Raw genomic sequence first — 16,125 nt, 5'->3', positions numbered from 1 at the left:
CCTGTCTTCCTTTTCCTGTCTTCCTCCTTCTCCCCTGCCTCCTCTGTCTGAGGCCAGGCTGAATTGGGCAGCAGGAGGTTTTATTGCAACCTCTGGGTTGGGTGAGGCCAGTGAGGGAGTTGCTGGAGAGCATAGGCCACCAAGAACCACACTCCCGTCCATGCTGTGTCATAGTGACCATGTGGGGGAGGCACAGATGTAGGCACACAGGGAGCATGTGGCAGCAGGACTTACCTTTGGGGTGCCCGGGGTCGGTGAACTCATACTTCCCCACACCAATGGTCCGTAGCATCTGCAGCCCGTGGGCTGAGTCAGTCGTGGGGGGCCCATTGGTGGCAGGGGCACCGCTGGGGAGAGTGGCAGACGGCTGGGCTGGCGGTGGTGGAGGCAGCAAAGGCCCTGCCATGTGGCCGTTGCCCACAGCGGCGGGTCCCTGGCGGGCCACCTGCCCTACGCCAGGCAGTGTGGACACAGCCAGGGGCTGCGGGCTGGCATACAGGGCTTGGGCAGGCATGTTGACCACCACGCTGCTCAGTGGCTGGGAGGGAGGCTGTGGGAGCGAGTAGTGGCCTGGCATCAGCGGGAGCTGGGGTCCCACGTGCGGAGGCAGTGAGGGGGTCACCCCAATGACTGGGGCCTGGACGTTCACAGCCGGGCTGAAGGTGGGAGGCTGGGTCACTCCATAGGAGTGTGCGATCAGGGCGGGCTGGCTCCCGGCGGCCACCGTGGTCACCCATGGCCCCGTGCCTGCAAGGGAGATGGAAGAGATGTCATCTGCCGGTTATACACTCACTCAACAAATATCAATTCCTCCAGGCCCTGGGCTGGGTGCTGGGGTCACAGAGGTGGACAAGACACCTGTGCCCAGGAACTCACAGAATAAGAATCTGTGATTACTGTAGCACAGGATAAGTGCCTGAGGAACATATGAACAGATGGCTGTGAAGGCTCAGAGGAGAAGGCACACCTGCCTGGGAGAGTTCGAGAGGCAACAAAGCAGAGACGAAAAAGTCAAGACCTTCAAAGAGATCTGGGTTCAAATCTCGGCTCTGCCACTTACTAGCTAAAAGCCCCGGGCAAGTTAAACGGGACTAGCAACACCTACGTCATAGGTCTCCTGGGAAGAATTGAATGAGAAAGATGTATTTGGGGAAAAAATAAAAAAAAACTAGCAGAGCGTCTAGCATGTTAAATGTTCCATAAACGCTGGTGTTTTTCCTTTCTTTCTGGAGAATCACTGTCTGAGAAAGGGTGCCGGGGTAAGAGCTGGATTGTGACGATCGGGTTTTGCTGGGCAAGGCAAGAGCGCCAGGGCTGAAGCTGTGCAAGGGCCCCGCGGAGCAGAAAGGGATCGCGGAGGGTGCGGGCGGTGTGCGAGGGCCGGCAGGGGCTGCCCTCCACGGCCTTGGAACCGGGGAGGGGCAGGCCTTGTCCTAAGCACCCTCCGCGTGGCTAGCCCTGGGGGAAACAGGAGAAGTCCATTTTGTCCTTTAAAGAAACTGATGCTGAACAAGGAGGTCCAGACACACCTCCTGAGACCCAACACAAGATGCCAGACCAGCTGTGCCCAGGTCGGGCAGAGAAGGGCCCAGGGCTGCCTGAGCTGAGCTGACCGAGGTGGCCCAGGCGGGCCTGTGAGTGAGACTGGAAGATACTGTGATAAGTAAGGCCAGTCTGGGTTGCCTCTGACTGAGTGTGGATCTAGGCTTCTGTCACCTGAATCGTCACCTGGGTGTTCATGATGCCTGTGGAGTGGCAGTGTAGACTGAGGGCTGAAAGCCGAGGAAGGAGAGCAGGGGCTAGAGGACCACCAGCCCCAGAGGCTAGAAGGTGAGGCTGGGAGCACCCCAAGGGAAGTTAGATTGCAGGGTGGGGAGGAGCCAAGATGGCAGGATGTCGATCGAACCACCAGTGGGCGCTGTCCTGAGGAACCCTTCAAAGGGAGAGCCGCTGGGCCTGCTGGTGGAGAACCAGGCTGGGGGTCTGACAGACAGCACGTTTGTCCTGGTTCCCCTGCACTAGCCTCCCCGGAGTCAGTTTCATTACCTGCAAGAGGACAGTAATAACACCAGCTTCGCGGGGTTGCTGTGAGCATGGAGCTGACACATAAAACAAGGCACATAAGACGTGCGACAAATAGTTCCGATTTGGTAACGAGGGAGGTTGGAGAAAACCAGAAGCGGGCAAATGTTGGCGAAGCAGTGCCGGCACCGTTCTAGAATGGCCTCCTCGAGGGGATTGCCCCCAGCCTGGAGAAGAGGAGGTGCTATCACTGCGAGCCAGCTTGTTGTCTTAAGGACAAGGCATGATCTCCTAAGCTCAGTTTTCTCTGGGATTAGCCAGGGAGCCTGGAAAAACACATCCGAACCTTCGCGCACAGCTGGCGAGATCTCGGATAACTTTGTGATGAAGATACAGAGATGCTGTGCCATGGAATCAATTGATTTTTGAGCCAAGGAATGGCGCGGCGGGTGCTGGAGACGTAGAAAGCTGTATCCAGCGACGTGCGCCGGGCCTTGCTCACCATTTTATTAGTGATTTGGAGGATGACATGGAAGACAGCGTGACTAAATCTGCAGGTGACATAATATTGGGATGGGTTGGGCACAGGTCTGCAATAAAAGCAGGAATCTAAGAAATCCTGTCACTCAAAAAGATATTGACAGGGTCTGGCTCTTGGCCTTAGATCCCATTACCCAGATGCCTCAGCCAGAGTGTGAGGAGATGGACAGGGGTCAGAGAGGACTGGATTCTTACTGTTGAGACAGTATGTGATGTGGTTGCCAGTGGAGCAGACGTGACATAAGGCTGCAAGGTTCAAAGCAGAGGGGCCGGAAGAAGGAATCGCTGGGCAGACCACACGTGGGCTCTGTGTGCTGGGATCTGGTCAATGAGGAATGTGGAGATCTGAGCAACTCCTTCAAAGGTGAAAGGACTGGAAACCATGGGCTCTGGGGCGTGGCCAACGGACTTGGGGTGTTTACCACGCAGAAGACTTGGAGGGGGAAGAGAAGACACCAGATCCCCAGGGGTCTGCTGGGCTGTGGTATGGAGGGCCAAGCAGACGTGTTCTTTGTATCCTAAGGGGAGGTCTGGGACCGAGGGGAGAAAATGGGCAAGGCTTTCATTATGGTCACAGCTGTCCGAAGAAGGCCTGGGTGCTGTAGGAAGTGGTGGATCCCCAGTACCAGGGAGATGGAGCATCTTATCCTTGTGTAACTGTTGACAAGGCACAAACCCACTGCCAGGTGTGACCTGAGGAGTTTGTTATGGATCAGAGTACTGAGGTTTGGAAAAGATTGTTCAAAATAACCCTAAGAAGATTTAAAGTTACTCCTACCGTGCCAATCTTACTCCCTTGCTCACCCCCACCCCCCACCGCATACTTTCTTGATTAGCAGAGAAAGAGGGTAGAGACACAGATACTGCCCAGGAAATTAAACACAGTGAGCCCTGCTCCGACCTCAATGCAACCTGAGGTCTCAGCTGCTGTGGGCTGGTGGGTCAGGACCTGCTGAGGATCTGGGGCACCCAGGAGGCCCTTAACGCCCCTCCCAGCCCTAGGTATAGGTGTCTCTGTCCACGAAAGAAGTACACACCTGGATTGTCACTCTCCCTCATTTGTTTGGAGGGCGGCTCATCAGTGTCCCAGGGTGTGGACTGATTGATGGGCGTCTGCCCCCACCGGATGCTGGTCGTGAGTCCCTGGGACTGACTGTCCGCTTTGGAGATGCCGGGGGCCTGGGGAGAAGCAGAACAGGAGGATGAGCACAGCCTGGAAAAGATCGTCCCCTGAGCTGTCCTGCCGCCTGAGCTGTGGGGCCGGAGGCGCAGCCCCAGCCCTGTTCCCAGTCCCATGGGAAAATCACAGGGCGTTTGGGCACAGTAGTAGCAGCTGTGACCTCTGCTAAGCTCCCACTCCCAGAAGCTCCCAACCCAGTGCCTCTTTGGCCACCATCTGTGGCTGAGCAATCGCAAAGGAAAGGAAGTTCTGCGCTGTGAGACGTGAAGTTTCCCAGCCCCTGGGTCTTTAATAAACTGTGCTGACATTCATGGCATATGCGGAGCACCAACTGTGTGCTCAGCCCAGCCTCGGAGCCACTGTGTGCCCGGCCCTTTGACACGTGAGAGAACGGCTCCCAGAGCTCCACCATCAGGCCCCAGGCCACCCTCACACCAGCCTCTGAGGCCCCGGAAGTCCCACTCCATGGGAGAGGCACTGAGGGTGGGGGCTGAGGCCGACGACAGGACAGCGCCAATCCTGCCACCAGGGCCGGAAGGCACGGAACACCCCTTCCCTCGGACCCTCAGCTCAGGAAGGAGGCTGGCTCTCTGCTCCAGGATTTCGCTCTCCAGCTTACATATTTAGACGAATGGGAAAATGAACCTCAGGGCGAGAACAAGCATTAGGACAGCAGTGGTCTCCCTGAGCTACCCCCTAACCGTGGAGTCGTATACAGTCATGAAAAATCACGTTTGCTCAGAATTCTCCACGAGATGGCAAAACGCTGACACTATCATGTTAAACGAGCAAAGCAAGACATAAAATGACACAAATACAACATCACCACGTAAAACACGATGCGCGGGAGGGAAAAAGACTGAAATGTTAGCGGGACGTCAGTCTCAGGTAACTTTCATTCTCTTGTCGACACTTTCCTGTATCTGCCAGGTTTTCTAGTACGGCCATTACCATTATTGTAATTGTAATTATAATACTCCTCCTTCCCACGTCCAGACAGCAAGTCGGAGGGCCCAGGACTGGGGTATCTGGGGCGCAAGCGGGTGTCGGTCTCAGGAGGGATGGTATCGGAGGAGTGACTGTGGCTCCCAGCAGTGCAGCCAGAGCCCAACCGGTTTTGGGGCGAAAGGTTAAGTGGGGTGAGGGGCAGAGACGGGTGCTCACTGGGAGCACCAAGGGGGCACCTGCAGGCCTCTCTTAGGTGAGGGCCGTGGTCCTGTGGTCCTTGTGACTTCTGATGGAAGCTGACTCAGTCACCCGGCTGGTGGGGAGGAGGGCAGCGCCCCCTACTGGGCCTGTCTGACCAGCGAGACTCTCCTGGTCCCACACAGGGCTGACTCGGGGGCAGGAGTGGGGAGGGCAGATGTCTCCTAGCGGGGCGGATGACATCGAGAGCCTGCAGCGGGGCCTGCTGGGAGGGGTGGGAGCTGCATCGCATCAGGACTGTGGGCTGCGCGGAGCTGATCGCATTAGGCTGCACGTTATCTCTGGCTTGCATTTCACACGCTTCGTGTCCGTGAACAGAGCAGGAAACAAAGGAAAAGAGTGACTCTCTTGAGGAAAGTACAGTTCGACAGACAAGCTTCCTTATGAGAAGCCCCTGCCCCATTTCCGTCTGTAGGACGGATGGGAGCTTGGGGTGGGTGAGGGGGCTTGGGATTGAGCCACACTCACCAAGAGAACGATAGTGTGGCTTCTACAGCGTTCTCTAAATGCATAGCTTTCCAGCGTGTCCTGTCTGCAGGCCTTCTGTATTCTGATTCTTGGGGTGCTTGGGGTGGTTCTGAGGAATAGAGGTTGCTTCCTCATACGCAGAGGCATTAGGGTAGGGGGGATCCTGTGCGTTGTCCCATTCAGGGCCCTATTTGGGGGTGAAGTTTGAAGGTGGAGAGGAGACCCCAGCCTCCTCACCAGCACCCTACTTCCTGGCAAGAAACCCGTTCTGCCAGTAGGGGGTGCTGCAGCCCCTCTCTGCTGCCCCCAGTTCCTGGAGGCCTCCCAGGCCAGAAGCAGGCTTGATTCTCAGGGTCCTACGGTAGCACTTCTGCCCTGCTGAATCGGCATCCAGGCCCAGCCTGGAACCTTGGCAGGGGAGGGGAGGGCTCTGGGAGCTCAGAGGCTCTGGGCCTGGCCCCTAGAACAGGCACTGCCACCAGCGGAGGCGGCCGAGGTCTCCTCCTTGCGAGTGGGTAACCAGATTCAAGAGTTCTCGTTTTTCTACATTGGGGAGTTTCCGAACTTGAAAAACAGTACACTTTCCCGAGGGTTCAGGCCCCTGGTTCCAAAACAGTACTGCCAGCTCGGTGGCTTGTGCCTCTGTTGGTTACCTGGTTTGTTCAGTAAATAAACACTGGGCCCCTGCTCTGTGCCTGGCCTTGCCCAAGTCTGTCCTCAAGGGGCTGCTCTCAGCTGCCTATGCAAACGGTGGCTGAGTTAGACTCCAGTCTGACTGGGGGAACGGGGGGCTCTGGAGCCCTGCTGGGTGTGGCTACGACAGGCCTGCTGCCTGGCTGCGTCTTTCATGAATATTGCAAGCAAGTTCTTATGTACAAAAAATTTGTTCTGCTGTGAAAAGAAAAAGTCTTTTTTTTTTTTTTTCCTTTAAGAAAGATAAATAAGGCCACTCGTATTCTACTCAGCACTAGCAGCTGCTGAAGCTATGAGCAACTCGTAGTTCAGGAATTTTTATTTATTTTAGTAGAATAATGACACGAACATTCCATCCTCTACTCCCTCCAGAAAAAACACGGACGCGGGTGTCTGCCCCTCGCCCAGGCGCCTGGGTGCCCAGGTGGAGAAGAACGTCTGGCGATGTGAGTCAGCTCCGCCTGGTAGGAGGAAAAGAGAAGCTCCGGGTCCAAGGTAAACACACAGCCCCGGGTTCTGGGGGCTTCTGGGGGTCACTGCGTGGGTCCACGGCTCCAGATCTGAATGTGGCTCCCGCTAAGCCTCTCCCCTGTGGTTCAGAGTCCCAGAGGCCCGAAACGCTTCCAAGGCTCTCTGGGCCATCCCCAGCCTGAATGCTGGGCCTCCCGGAGTTCCGTTTCTCGCCCTGCACACGAGAATGCTGCAGAAACCGACCAAGAGAACAGCTCAGGCTGGAGGAGGAAGGCAGGGCTGGGGGAGCCTCCCCTCACCCACTGCCGCTGCCACCGTCTGGGACGTCAGTGAAGCCACCCAGACATTTGGCCTTTCCCCAGCGTTCCTGGCCATGCTTCTGCTCCTGTGACATGATGGCAGTTGGCAGAAAGAGGCAGATGAGGAGAGCCTTCCTCCTGCCTGGCACCAAGAAGTGGCCCTATCTGCCCATCATCTGGCCTGAGCAGGCTTCTTTCTGCTTCCCTTTAATGATATGCTAATGGGATGCATCATTAACGCAGCAGCTTTTAAACCCTGAGCTCTTGTAAATTTTCAAAGGTCACACTTTTACGGTGGCTGACAGCATCGTGCTTCTTTCAGCTACTGAAGAACACTAAAGACCCTGATCCTTAATGGATGAAACTCTCTGTGAGGTGGCAGCATGGGCTGAAGCGCCTGCTGGTTGGGGGGCTGGGAACCTCCACTCTGCAACAAGCCTCCCAGGGTCCCGGGGTTGTGCTCTACCAGCTTGGGGAGAACCAGGTACACGTCACCCACAGAGCTGCACCGGGGGCCTGCTCCATGTCGGGGAAGTTGTGCGGGGCCGGAGGTGGTGCCCTGTGCGAAGATGCCTGGCAGAGGGAGCGAGGGAGGCCAACATCGCCGAGAAGGCGAGGTCCTCTTCCTCCCACGGAGCACCATTTGCTCACCAGGCTGCGCACCCACGAAGCTGCGGCAGCCCACAGGGGCTGCTTTTTTGCTAATTTGTCCACCCAGAAAGAGCACCTTTTTCTACTTGGCACAAAGGTGCCATATAGGCCAGCAGCATCCGGGTGGTCAGGGGTGGTTTGAAAGATGGAGGGAGGAGAGCCACCACAGGGAACAGAACCATGACGCTGTGACACGACACCAGCTCCAGGCTTAGGCTTTGAAGAGGACTCGCAGCCTCTGCCTCTGTCTCTCAGACCCTCCAGACCAGACCAGCGATCAGATGAATACCACCCAGCGACACCATGGCGCTCCGATGGGCCAGCCAAGCTCGCTCAGTGTCTGTGCACAAATTGGTGAAATATTATAAAGTGTTGTTTAAAGCCACTAAAAATGAGAGATACAATCTACTGTGCACACTGCAAAATAGCATAAGATCAAAAATCATTTGTGTGACGCTCTTGACATATAAATACAGCAGTTTTATATGCATCCTTTTGTGTTCCACAGAGGATTGGAGGCAGCATAACTATAGCAAGGACTGTAATTACATAAACGCTAAAGCTAAAGTTAATGCAGCCTCTCCCCAAGCGCACTCCAGCTGGGTGGTGGGTGGGAAGTGGCCTTGGATGAAAACTGAAAAGCCACAGGGAAGAAGACATCGGCATTGGGTGACCTGGGGCAGACTGCACTCTTAGCTTGATCTGCAGCTTGTTTTTTTCCTCACGATTCCTGTAATTTCCACCGAATCCGTGAAAGAGAAGCTTTGGTGTGACACCTCCCCCATGCGCCCTAGCTCCCGGTTCTGAGGACCCCTTTTGACGAGGGACTGCTGATGTGGCCTGAACCCTGTAGTGGATGTTTGGCATCTTTTTTGACTTAAGGTGGAAGCCAGAAAACTTGCTCTGCCAGCTTCCCTTGCAGCTAGAGCACAGGCGGGTTCCCAGCTGCTCAGACACACTTGGTGAGATTTCGATAGGAAAGCTGCGCAACGTGAAGAAGCCAGCACAGCTCCGAGTCCATGCTCTGCAGAGGTTGGTGGTAGAGGGACGAGGATTCAGGAGCATGCAGATGGTGGAGTCTCTGGGCTCAGCATCAGTGGCGAATGCTATCGTTTCCTGTTTCTTCTTATTCTGGAGAGTTCTCAGGCCTCCTCTGAGAAGGCGAGAGCGGGTTCCCACACAGTTCCTAGCAGAAGTGGATATGCTTAGGCACCTCCAGGCCCTGGGGGATCACGTCACAGTGGCTGCCAGCTCCAGGACTGAGCACAGCTGGGCCGGCCACTCCCTGCAGAGTGGATGTGTCACTTCCTTTTCAGCATCCCTGCCACTGTAAGGCACTAGGATCTTCATAGTGTCTAATCCCCCTGTGTGGACTGATAGAGGCCAGTTTTTGGTAAACTTACTCAGACTGGTACATTGGGGCCCCGCGTGGGAACCTCCCAGGGACTCTCGTGCTACAAAGGTGGAGCCCTAGGAAGGCAATTCTTAACTTAAAGGAATGGTATTCAAATGGTAGAAATTCAGGCTTAAGGAAGAGCTATTTTGGTGTCTGGGTTTTTTAGATCATAGCATATGGGTTTATACACCTGGGATTGGCAGGTTATCAATGAGAGCCTGATTCTAAGGTCACATGGGTAGAGAACCCACCAGCTCTATTATAGGTACTCTCCACCATAAGTGCACATGAGTATCTGGGGGCGTTGTTAAGAATGCATGTTTCTGAACCGCCCCCCACCCCCCGCCCAGAGCTTCTGATTCAATAGGTCTGGGGTGGAGGACCCCAAAATGTGGCTCTTTAACAAGCCTACCATGTGATGCAGGTGGTCCATGGACCTCACTCTGGGGAGCAATGATGGTCTTGACATTCAAGCTCTCAGGCCCCTGTGCCTAGAATGGGGGCGGGTATCTTGGGGCTGAAGCTGCTGGGCCGGTCCTTACTGGGACAGCTTTTTGGGTCTTGCTCAGGGGGCTCATAGGCGCCGTCTCTTCGGTCACGCCGCCTCCATGAACTCCTGTTCCCGGCCTAGGTTTCAAAGGGTCAGATGGACAATCTGACAGACACCAAAGCTATAAATCTGTGGCCTCTGGGAGGAGCAAATGACATTTATGGGTCTCTCAGTTCTCATTTCATGATTGCTACCGAACTACAAACAAGAGAATAATCGCAGTGAAATCCCCACTTGGGTCTGGGGGAGGCTCTCCAGAGCCCCCCGCCTGCCCTCATTAACGAGGCTGCCCTCTCCGGCCCCCTGGCCCCAGGCTGGCGCCCTCGGCCTCCCCTTTGGAGCAGCGCCATAATGTGCTCTGGAGCCCGATGAAATTTCTAATAATACTAACCAATGATGTGTTAAATTGAGACACTTCTGGCTCGCATGCCGGAAACTGCATGATGGTTTAAAGGACCAGTGCTTACCTTTCTCTATCAATTTGCTGCTAAATTACTGCTTTCGGAGCAACTTACAGAAAAGTAATTCTTTATTTAAATTTTAATTTCAATCTTGTCATTTTAAATATATATTCAGATTCCAATCATATTACAGAATATGATGATGTCTTTTTGGGGGCAGAGGATGTGGCGTGGGAGGTGTAGGGGAGCCCAGGAAGGAAGAGGTGACCCCAGGGACAGACAGCTTGGCGAGGGCAGCCATGTGTTGGGATGAGAGATAGAACCGCAGAGGCCAGTGATCACTCTCTGATCCCAGGCTTTCTGTTCTGCCCTGAGGGTTACCTGCAAACACTTTAAGTTGAAACCTCCAACCACTCCCTGTGCTGTCTCTCTCACTGGATCACGATGAGGACCCAATAAGCCCCAACCAAAAATGGAGACCAGGCGCAGATGAGATGGGCTGCCTGGCCTGCCGCCCCCAGAACGGCTCACGTTTATCGAGCACCTCCTACATGCCAGGCACGGGCATGATGCGACTCCCTTCCACGAGGAGTTCTGTGTTCTCACCTTCGTGTTACGGATGAGCGTACTAAGGCCCGGAGAAGAACAATAATAGGTAGAACATGTCAGACTTGGGACTCTAACCCAGGTCTACTCTGCCCCTAAGAGGTGCTCTGGAATGGCCAAAATGGCCCCAGGTCACCTCTCTCGAGCCCACTCCCATTGTGTTTGACGGCCCCATAAACACGCTTAGTCACATCAAGGCCATGTCTGCACTACCCTGTCTGGGTGACACTTAGTGTCCCTCCTCTGGTGCCCGAAGGAGTACCCGCTGCGGTTCCCCTTCTCCTACAATGTCCCACCCACCTGGGCTTCTTGCTCTGGTTCTGACAGCGTGCTGGGGCCAGGGAGCCAGACCCACCACGCGTCCATGATCTCCCCCAATTCTCGGATCTGCTAGACCCTAGGCCGCTCCCGACATGTTCCCCCAAGCCCTGCCAGGGCGGTCTTGGCCCTCTTTAGAGCGGCCAGTTCTTCAGTCTCAGACCAGTGCAGCAGGGACCGACCCCTCCACCGTCTCCAAAGCTGGCGCTGCACTGCGGGGTCCACCCTCCATGTCCCCTCTCTCTTCGACACTCTACTCCCTGTCCCCCTCCCTTTCCATCAGCCCCTTCCCCTCGGTTCTCTAACCTGGGGACTGAGAAAAACCCTCGTTTGACCACTTCGCCTGCCATCCCAGCACCCACCGGTCCTCTCTCCTACCTTCGCGGTCTTCCCCGCCGCGGGCTCAGGACGCCTGCTCCGCGGCTCCTGTACCCTTCAGCCTTCGCTTTTTGACGCTTCTCACCCCTGCACGTCAGGAACACCGTCCCCTTTAAACGAACGGTTGCTCCCTGACGCCAGATGCAGTAGCTTTTCCCCATCCTCCTTCTCTGGTCCTCACCTTCTTGAAACTCCCTTCCCTTCGGTTTCTGTAACAACGCGTTTCCTGGTTTTCTCCCTCTTCCCGGCTTCTTCTCTGAGCCGTTCACTGGCTTCTCTGCCAGTTCTGCCACGTGGACGTGCCCCAGGGCTCATGCCAGGCCCCCTCCCCCTCACCCAGGTCCTCCTGGGCCCTATCTTCTTTCATATTATTTTTTCCGAAATGAAGCATCTGTGCGGTAGCCATTGTCTTCGGTCGGACCCAGCTTCCTGTAGTATTCTGCAAGTATATTTGCTTGCCCGTTTTCTGACATCAAAGTCTATACCTCAGAGACATTTCTGCTGGGAGTTCGGCACGGATGGCTCCCCTCGCCAGTGTAAAGCGACCACGGCTGGGGCTGGGGCTGCTTTTTGCGCTGCGCTCTCTCGCGTGCCCTGTCCAGGGCCCCCGCCCCTTCCTCCCAGACCCCCTCCCAGTGTATGGGCCTTTTGGACAAAAGAAACGATAAATCTGGCGGAAGCTTCAACTCAAAGCTTTCAACTTTCCTCTAACAACTTTCAACGGAAAACTTCTTAGTCCCATTTCCAAGTAACTTTTCATCCATTACAAAACCCACAAAATTTTCAAAGGGGCTTTGAAATAAGATCACCTAGCAAAAAAAAAAAAAGCCCATCACAAACGAAAGCCTTTGAAAAGAAAGAGGCCCTTTCCTGTGCTTGGGCTCCCTCTGATTGCTGTTCCCCTTTCATTCTGCTGAAAGGTGCGGGGCAGGCTTGGCCCTCAGCAGACGTCTATGATGTGAGGGAGCGAGAGGCCCAGACGGACAGTCACAGTCGGGGACGAGGAGGAGAATGAGTGGCACCTGCTCACAGAGCCGGGGTGGGCCCTTCATCGCCCCCCTCATGGCTCCCCGGCAGCTGTGTGCCTTACAACCTGCCCGGCCTGCCCAGAGGCCCAGCCCCCTGCCTGTTCTCTGCTCACCTGGGTGTTTGTCACAACACAGCCTCCCTCTGGACCATGGCAATCCATCTTCATTCTTGCTGCCAAAGTGGGCGGGAAGGTAGGCATGGCAGAGCAGGCCTTTGATGGGACATTTCCCAAACGCTGGCCCTGCAGGCGGTGACTCTGGGACCGCCTCTCGACCTCCCAGCCTCAGAGCCCGTGACATGCCCGTCCTCCCCGGGGTCAACTCTAAACGCACAGACACACATCAGACAATGGCCATTTTCGGGAGCCTTTGTAATTTTCAGATTTGAAATCCTCTGTGAATCTGGTGAGGCAAAGTCCTCTGTGCAGAGCAGCTGAGCTAAGAGTTGGAATGGGGACACATGTGGGCTCCTCACATACTATGTGATGCTCCGGCCTTGGCCCTCAGGCGCCTGAACTCTGAGTGCCCAATAATAATTTTAAACCAAGGAACCAAACCTTCCTAGAAATGGTTCCTCACCGTCCCAGGGGACACAGCAGGCACTTTAGAACGCCTTGGTCAGGCTGGCCCGGCCCCTCTGCCCCTCAAGGCCCTCTCAGGCCCGCCTTAGAGGGCATTCTAGGATTAACCAAGCCATCTTTGGGTGCAGGACCCATCGGAGCCAGAAAGAACCCCAGGACTGAGCCCTGCTGACTGTCTATACTCCCTCGGGGTCCCTTCTTCAACGAACACCTGACATCCCTATTAAAGCCTGCTGCGATCTACCTTCCGTGGCCCCGACAGAGCATCTCTCATTCTTATCCCAGACAAAGGCTCGCAGGCGAGAGGGACCAGTTCTGAAGCCTCTGCCGTGTGACTCCCACCACCGCCTCTGAGCGGGAAGTCACCAGAGAGCTCGACTCTCGTGCCCAGCAAGGCGGCCCTGACACAGACATCTTTGGCGACCTCATTAGAGGCCTAACAAGAGAGAGGATTGTGGCAGGGTCACCCCGAGGTCGGGCAGGACAAAGAAACAAACAACGCAGCACAAATGTCCCTGTGAGGCGGCTCCTCAGACGGGGGCGGCTCAGCTGAAGGAGCTAAAATGGTTTTACTGCAGGGACTTCAAGACTCTCCGGAGCAAGTCCACTCCCTAGTGTGTATGTCAGGGCTGGAGCCCGGATTCCGACACACGTCGGGGATGTGGGCTCCGGGGACTGACCGGAGCTGCAGGGGAACATTCCAGAAACAGGCCAAGAGGGGCTCAGTTTACATCTCCCCAGCTCCCTAGCGCCCCCTCTCTGCTGGGGCTCTCCGTCGACCACAGTCCAGCTAAGCTCCCTTAGCTCAGAACCAAGGTGGTCCTAGTGATTTTTTTTTTTTTAAAGGGAAACGGCATCATTCTGCAGCAGCCCGTCTCTTCAGGCTTCCGAGACCTTGCTGCGGCAGACAGGTTCTACTGAAACTCCCTGGAGGGCCAGGTGCAGGGGAGAGAGTGGTAAATGCTTAAGAGGTGGCAGAGCGGCGAGGGAGACACAGGAAGCAGCCCTCTTGGGTAGATCGACAGACAGACTTGTCTTCCTCGGCAGTGACATAGGAGGAGAAGCGGGGTTCTGTGTAAGGCTCTGCCCTGGTCTACGAGAGGATGGGGCAGCCATCGTACCGACTCCTGGGGCTGTGGGGCCTGGCCCCCCATGGAGAGGCTGGGTGATGATGTGCAAGGCTTTCTGCCTGTGGCTGCTTGCCGTGAAGCCCCGGCTCAGGGCGAGGGGACCCAGACAAACACCCAGCAGTGGCTCAGACCACCTGAGCCATGGCTTCCTTCCCTTCACCTCCATGCAACGCCGCCTGGCTACCACAGGGGCACGTTGCATCATTCATTCCTTCCTTCATTCATTCATACCACACTTATTGAGAGGCTACCCTGTACTGGAGATACAACAATGAATAGTCTCTGGTCTAGGGGAGCACACAAGCTAATGGAAGAATCATCATCACGGTTATAACAGCTAACGCTTATTGAACCATTAGATCTGCCAGTTTATAACCCTCAAGACCCAGGAGCTTTTTGGAGCCAAGTTCTGCGTATCCATCTCCATTCCCCACAGCATTAGTCACCTCGGCTGCCATAACAAAATACTGTAGACTGAGTGACATAACAGCAGAAATTATCACAGTTCTGGAGCCTGGAAGTCTGAGATCAGGGTGCCAGCATGGTCGGGTTCTGGTGAGAACTCTTCCTGGCTTGCAGACAGCTGCCTTCTTGCTGTGTCCTCACACGACAGAAAGTTCTAGTCTCTTTCTCTTTTATAGTTCTATCATGGGGGCCCCATCCTCGTGACTTCATCTAATCCTAATCCCAAAAGACCCATCTCTGAATACTATCACGATGGGGCCAGGGATTCAACATATACGTTTGGGTGGGGGACATGATTCGGCCCTCTGCACCCACATGCATGCGCGCAGTGGATCCTCAGAAAATCCTTGCTGAGTTGAGTGGAAATCTATCTGCCTGTTGTTGTTCTGCTCCACTCTGTCCACCAGATCCTGGGCAAGGGGTGTTTAATGGAGCAACACCCACAGGCCTAACATGTGGTTGGTCCTCCCACCAGCCCGCGCTCTAATTTTCTACTTGCTTTTTTCTCTCACGACATAATCTCCATGATCTCTAGTCTTTCCCGAATGCTGTTGAAAGGCTTGTTGTATTTATCTCCGGAGAATCCGCCGTGCCCCTGTGCAATTTTCCATTGTCATGGTTCATTTTAATTTCCTCTAAGGCTGTTGGCCACTCTCGTGTTCAGAAATAGCTTGTTCCACTTAATGAATGCGCTTAAATAAGCAGACGCGAGACGTTTCCTTGGCTTGCTCCTCAACGTCACAGTAAGTGGAGTGAGTTGCCTGCCGTGCCTCAGGTGCTTAGGCTGAGCCCAGGCCTGGTGGCTTCCAGGAAGGAGAAACTTGGATTGCAAGGCACAGGGCGGGGCAGGACCCAGGAGCTTCTGCTGGAAACCCAGCCAACCTGGGTGGCCACATGTCGTGTCATCTGGTTGGCAGCACACAGGTCTCCTGAAGTGCTTCCTTTTCATAAGGATCAAAATTCTGGCCCGGCAGGCGAAAGGTCTGGGTTCGAATTCTGTTCCACCTCTAACTTGCCTGTGACCTCGCACAAGTCATTTTCCCTCTTGGAGCCCCTGCTTCTTCATCTAGAAAACGGGCACGATAATTCTTTGAAAGACCGATTTCGGTGAGGAGTGAAAACCCCCTGCTTCTAGGGCCTAGCACAGAAACTGGGACAGAACAAGGGCTCAGTGAATGGCAGTGATTATTACTCTGAGAGGACCCAAGAATGCAAGAAGGACGCTGTGCCCAAGGCAGAATTTTTCTTCGACATCAGTTCTTTCCGGGTTGCTGGGACCAGAGAATCCCCCACGGGCCGTGATTATCAAGGAGGACAGAGGAGAGGCGAGCAGGCTGGATCCACATTCACCCACCAGGTCTACCGGAAGCCTAGCTATTTGGCCATGAGACCAAAGCTAAGGCACCACAGGCTCTGGTGGCAGCTGGTCTGAACTGCAGGTCAAGGTCGGAGAGCTGTATTGGGCTTGTAGACCCAGATAGCCAGGGGCAGAGTTGCAGGGCACCCTTTCTGGGCTTCAATAACAATAATTAGGAGCCAAGAGTCTCAGGTGGCTGGTGGATGGGAATAGGAAGAGAGAGGCAAGAGGCACTGACTCAAAATTCCCGATAGAATGACAGCTGAAAGGCTTGTTTGATTGGCCTAGCAAGCTGGTTCCTACTCTGTGGTGCTTGGCAGGACTCTGAAGCCTCCTGGTCCTACAGAAAAACCCTCAGCTTAGCTCTGGGGTGGAGGTGGGTGGG

General features: G+C 55.0%; 1 protein-coding gene across 1 annotated transcript in view; it reads right to left on the bottom strand.

Moving 5' to 3' along the window:
• Positions 1–16,125, bottom strand: part of KLHL29 (kelch like family member 29) — a 203,321-nt gene that overhangs the window by 55,207 nt on the left and 131,989 nt on the right. The window contains exons 3-4 of the mRNA XM_006910266.3: positions 3,600–3,741; positions 235–747 (exon numbers count right to left, since the gene is read on the bottom strand). Coding sequence (XP_006910328.1) covers positions 235–747; positions 3,600–3,741 — 655 coding nt within the window. The remainder of the gene's footprint in view (positions 1–234; positions 748–3,599; positions 3,742–16,125) is intronic.

The sequence above is a fragment of the Pteropus alecto genome, unplaced genomic scaffold, assembly GCF_000325575.1.
Source record: "Pteropus alecto unplaced genomic scaffold, ASM32557v1 scaffold61, whole genome shotgun sequence".
Classification (NCBI taxonomy): domain Eukaryota; kingdom Metazoa; phylum Chordata; class Mammalia; order Chiroptera; family Pteropodidae; genus Pteropus; species Pteropus alecto.
This window is presented reverse-complemented; position numbering and strand designations above follow the sequence as displayed.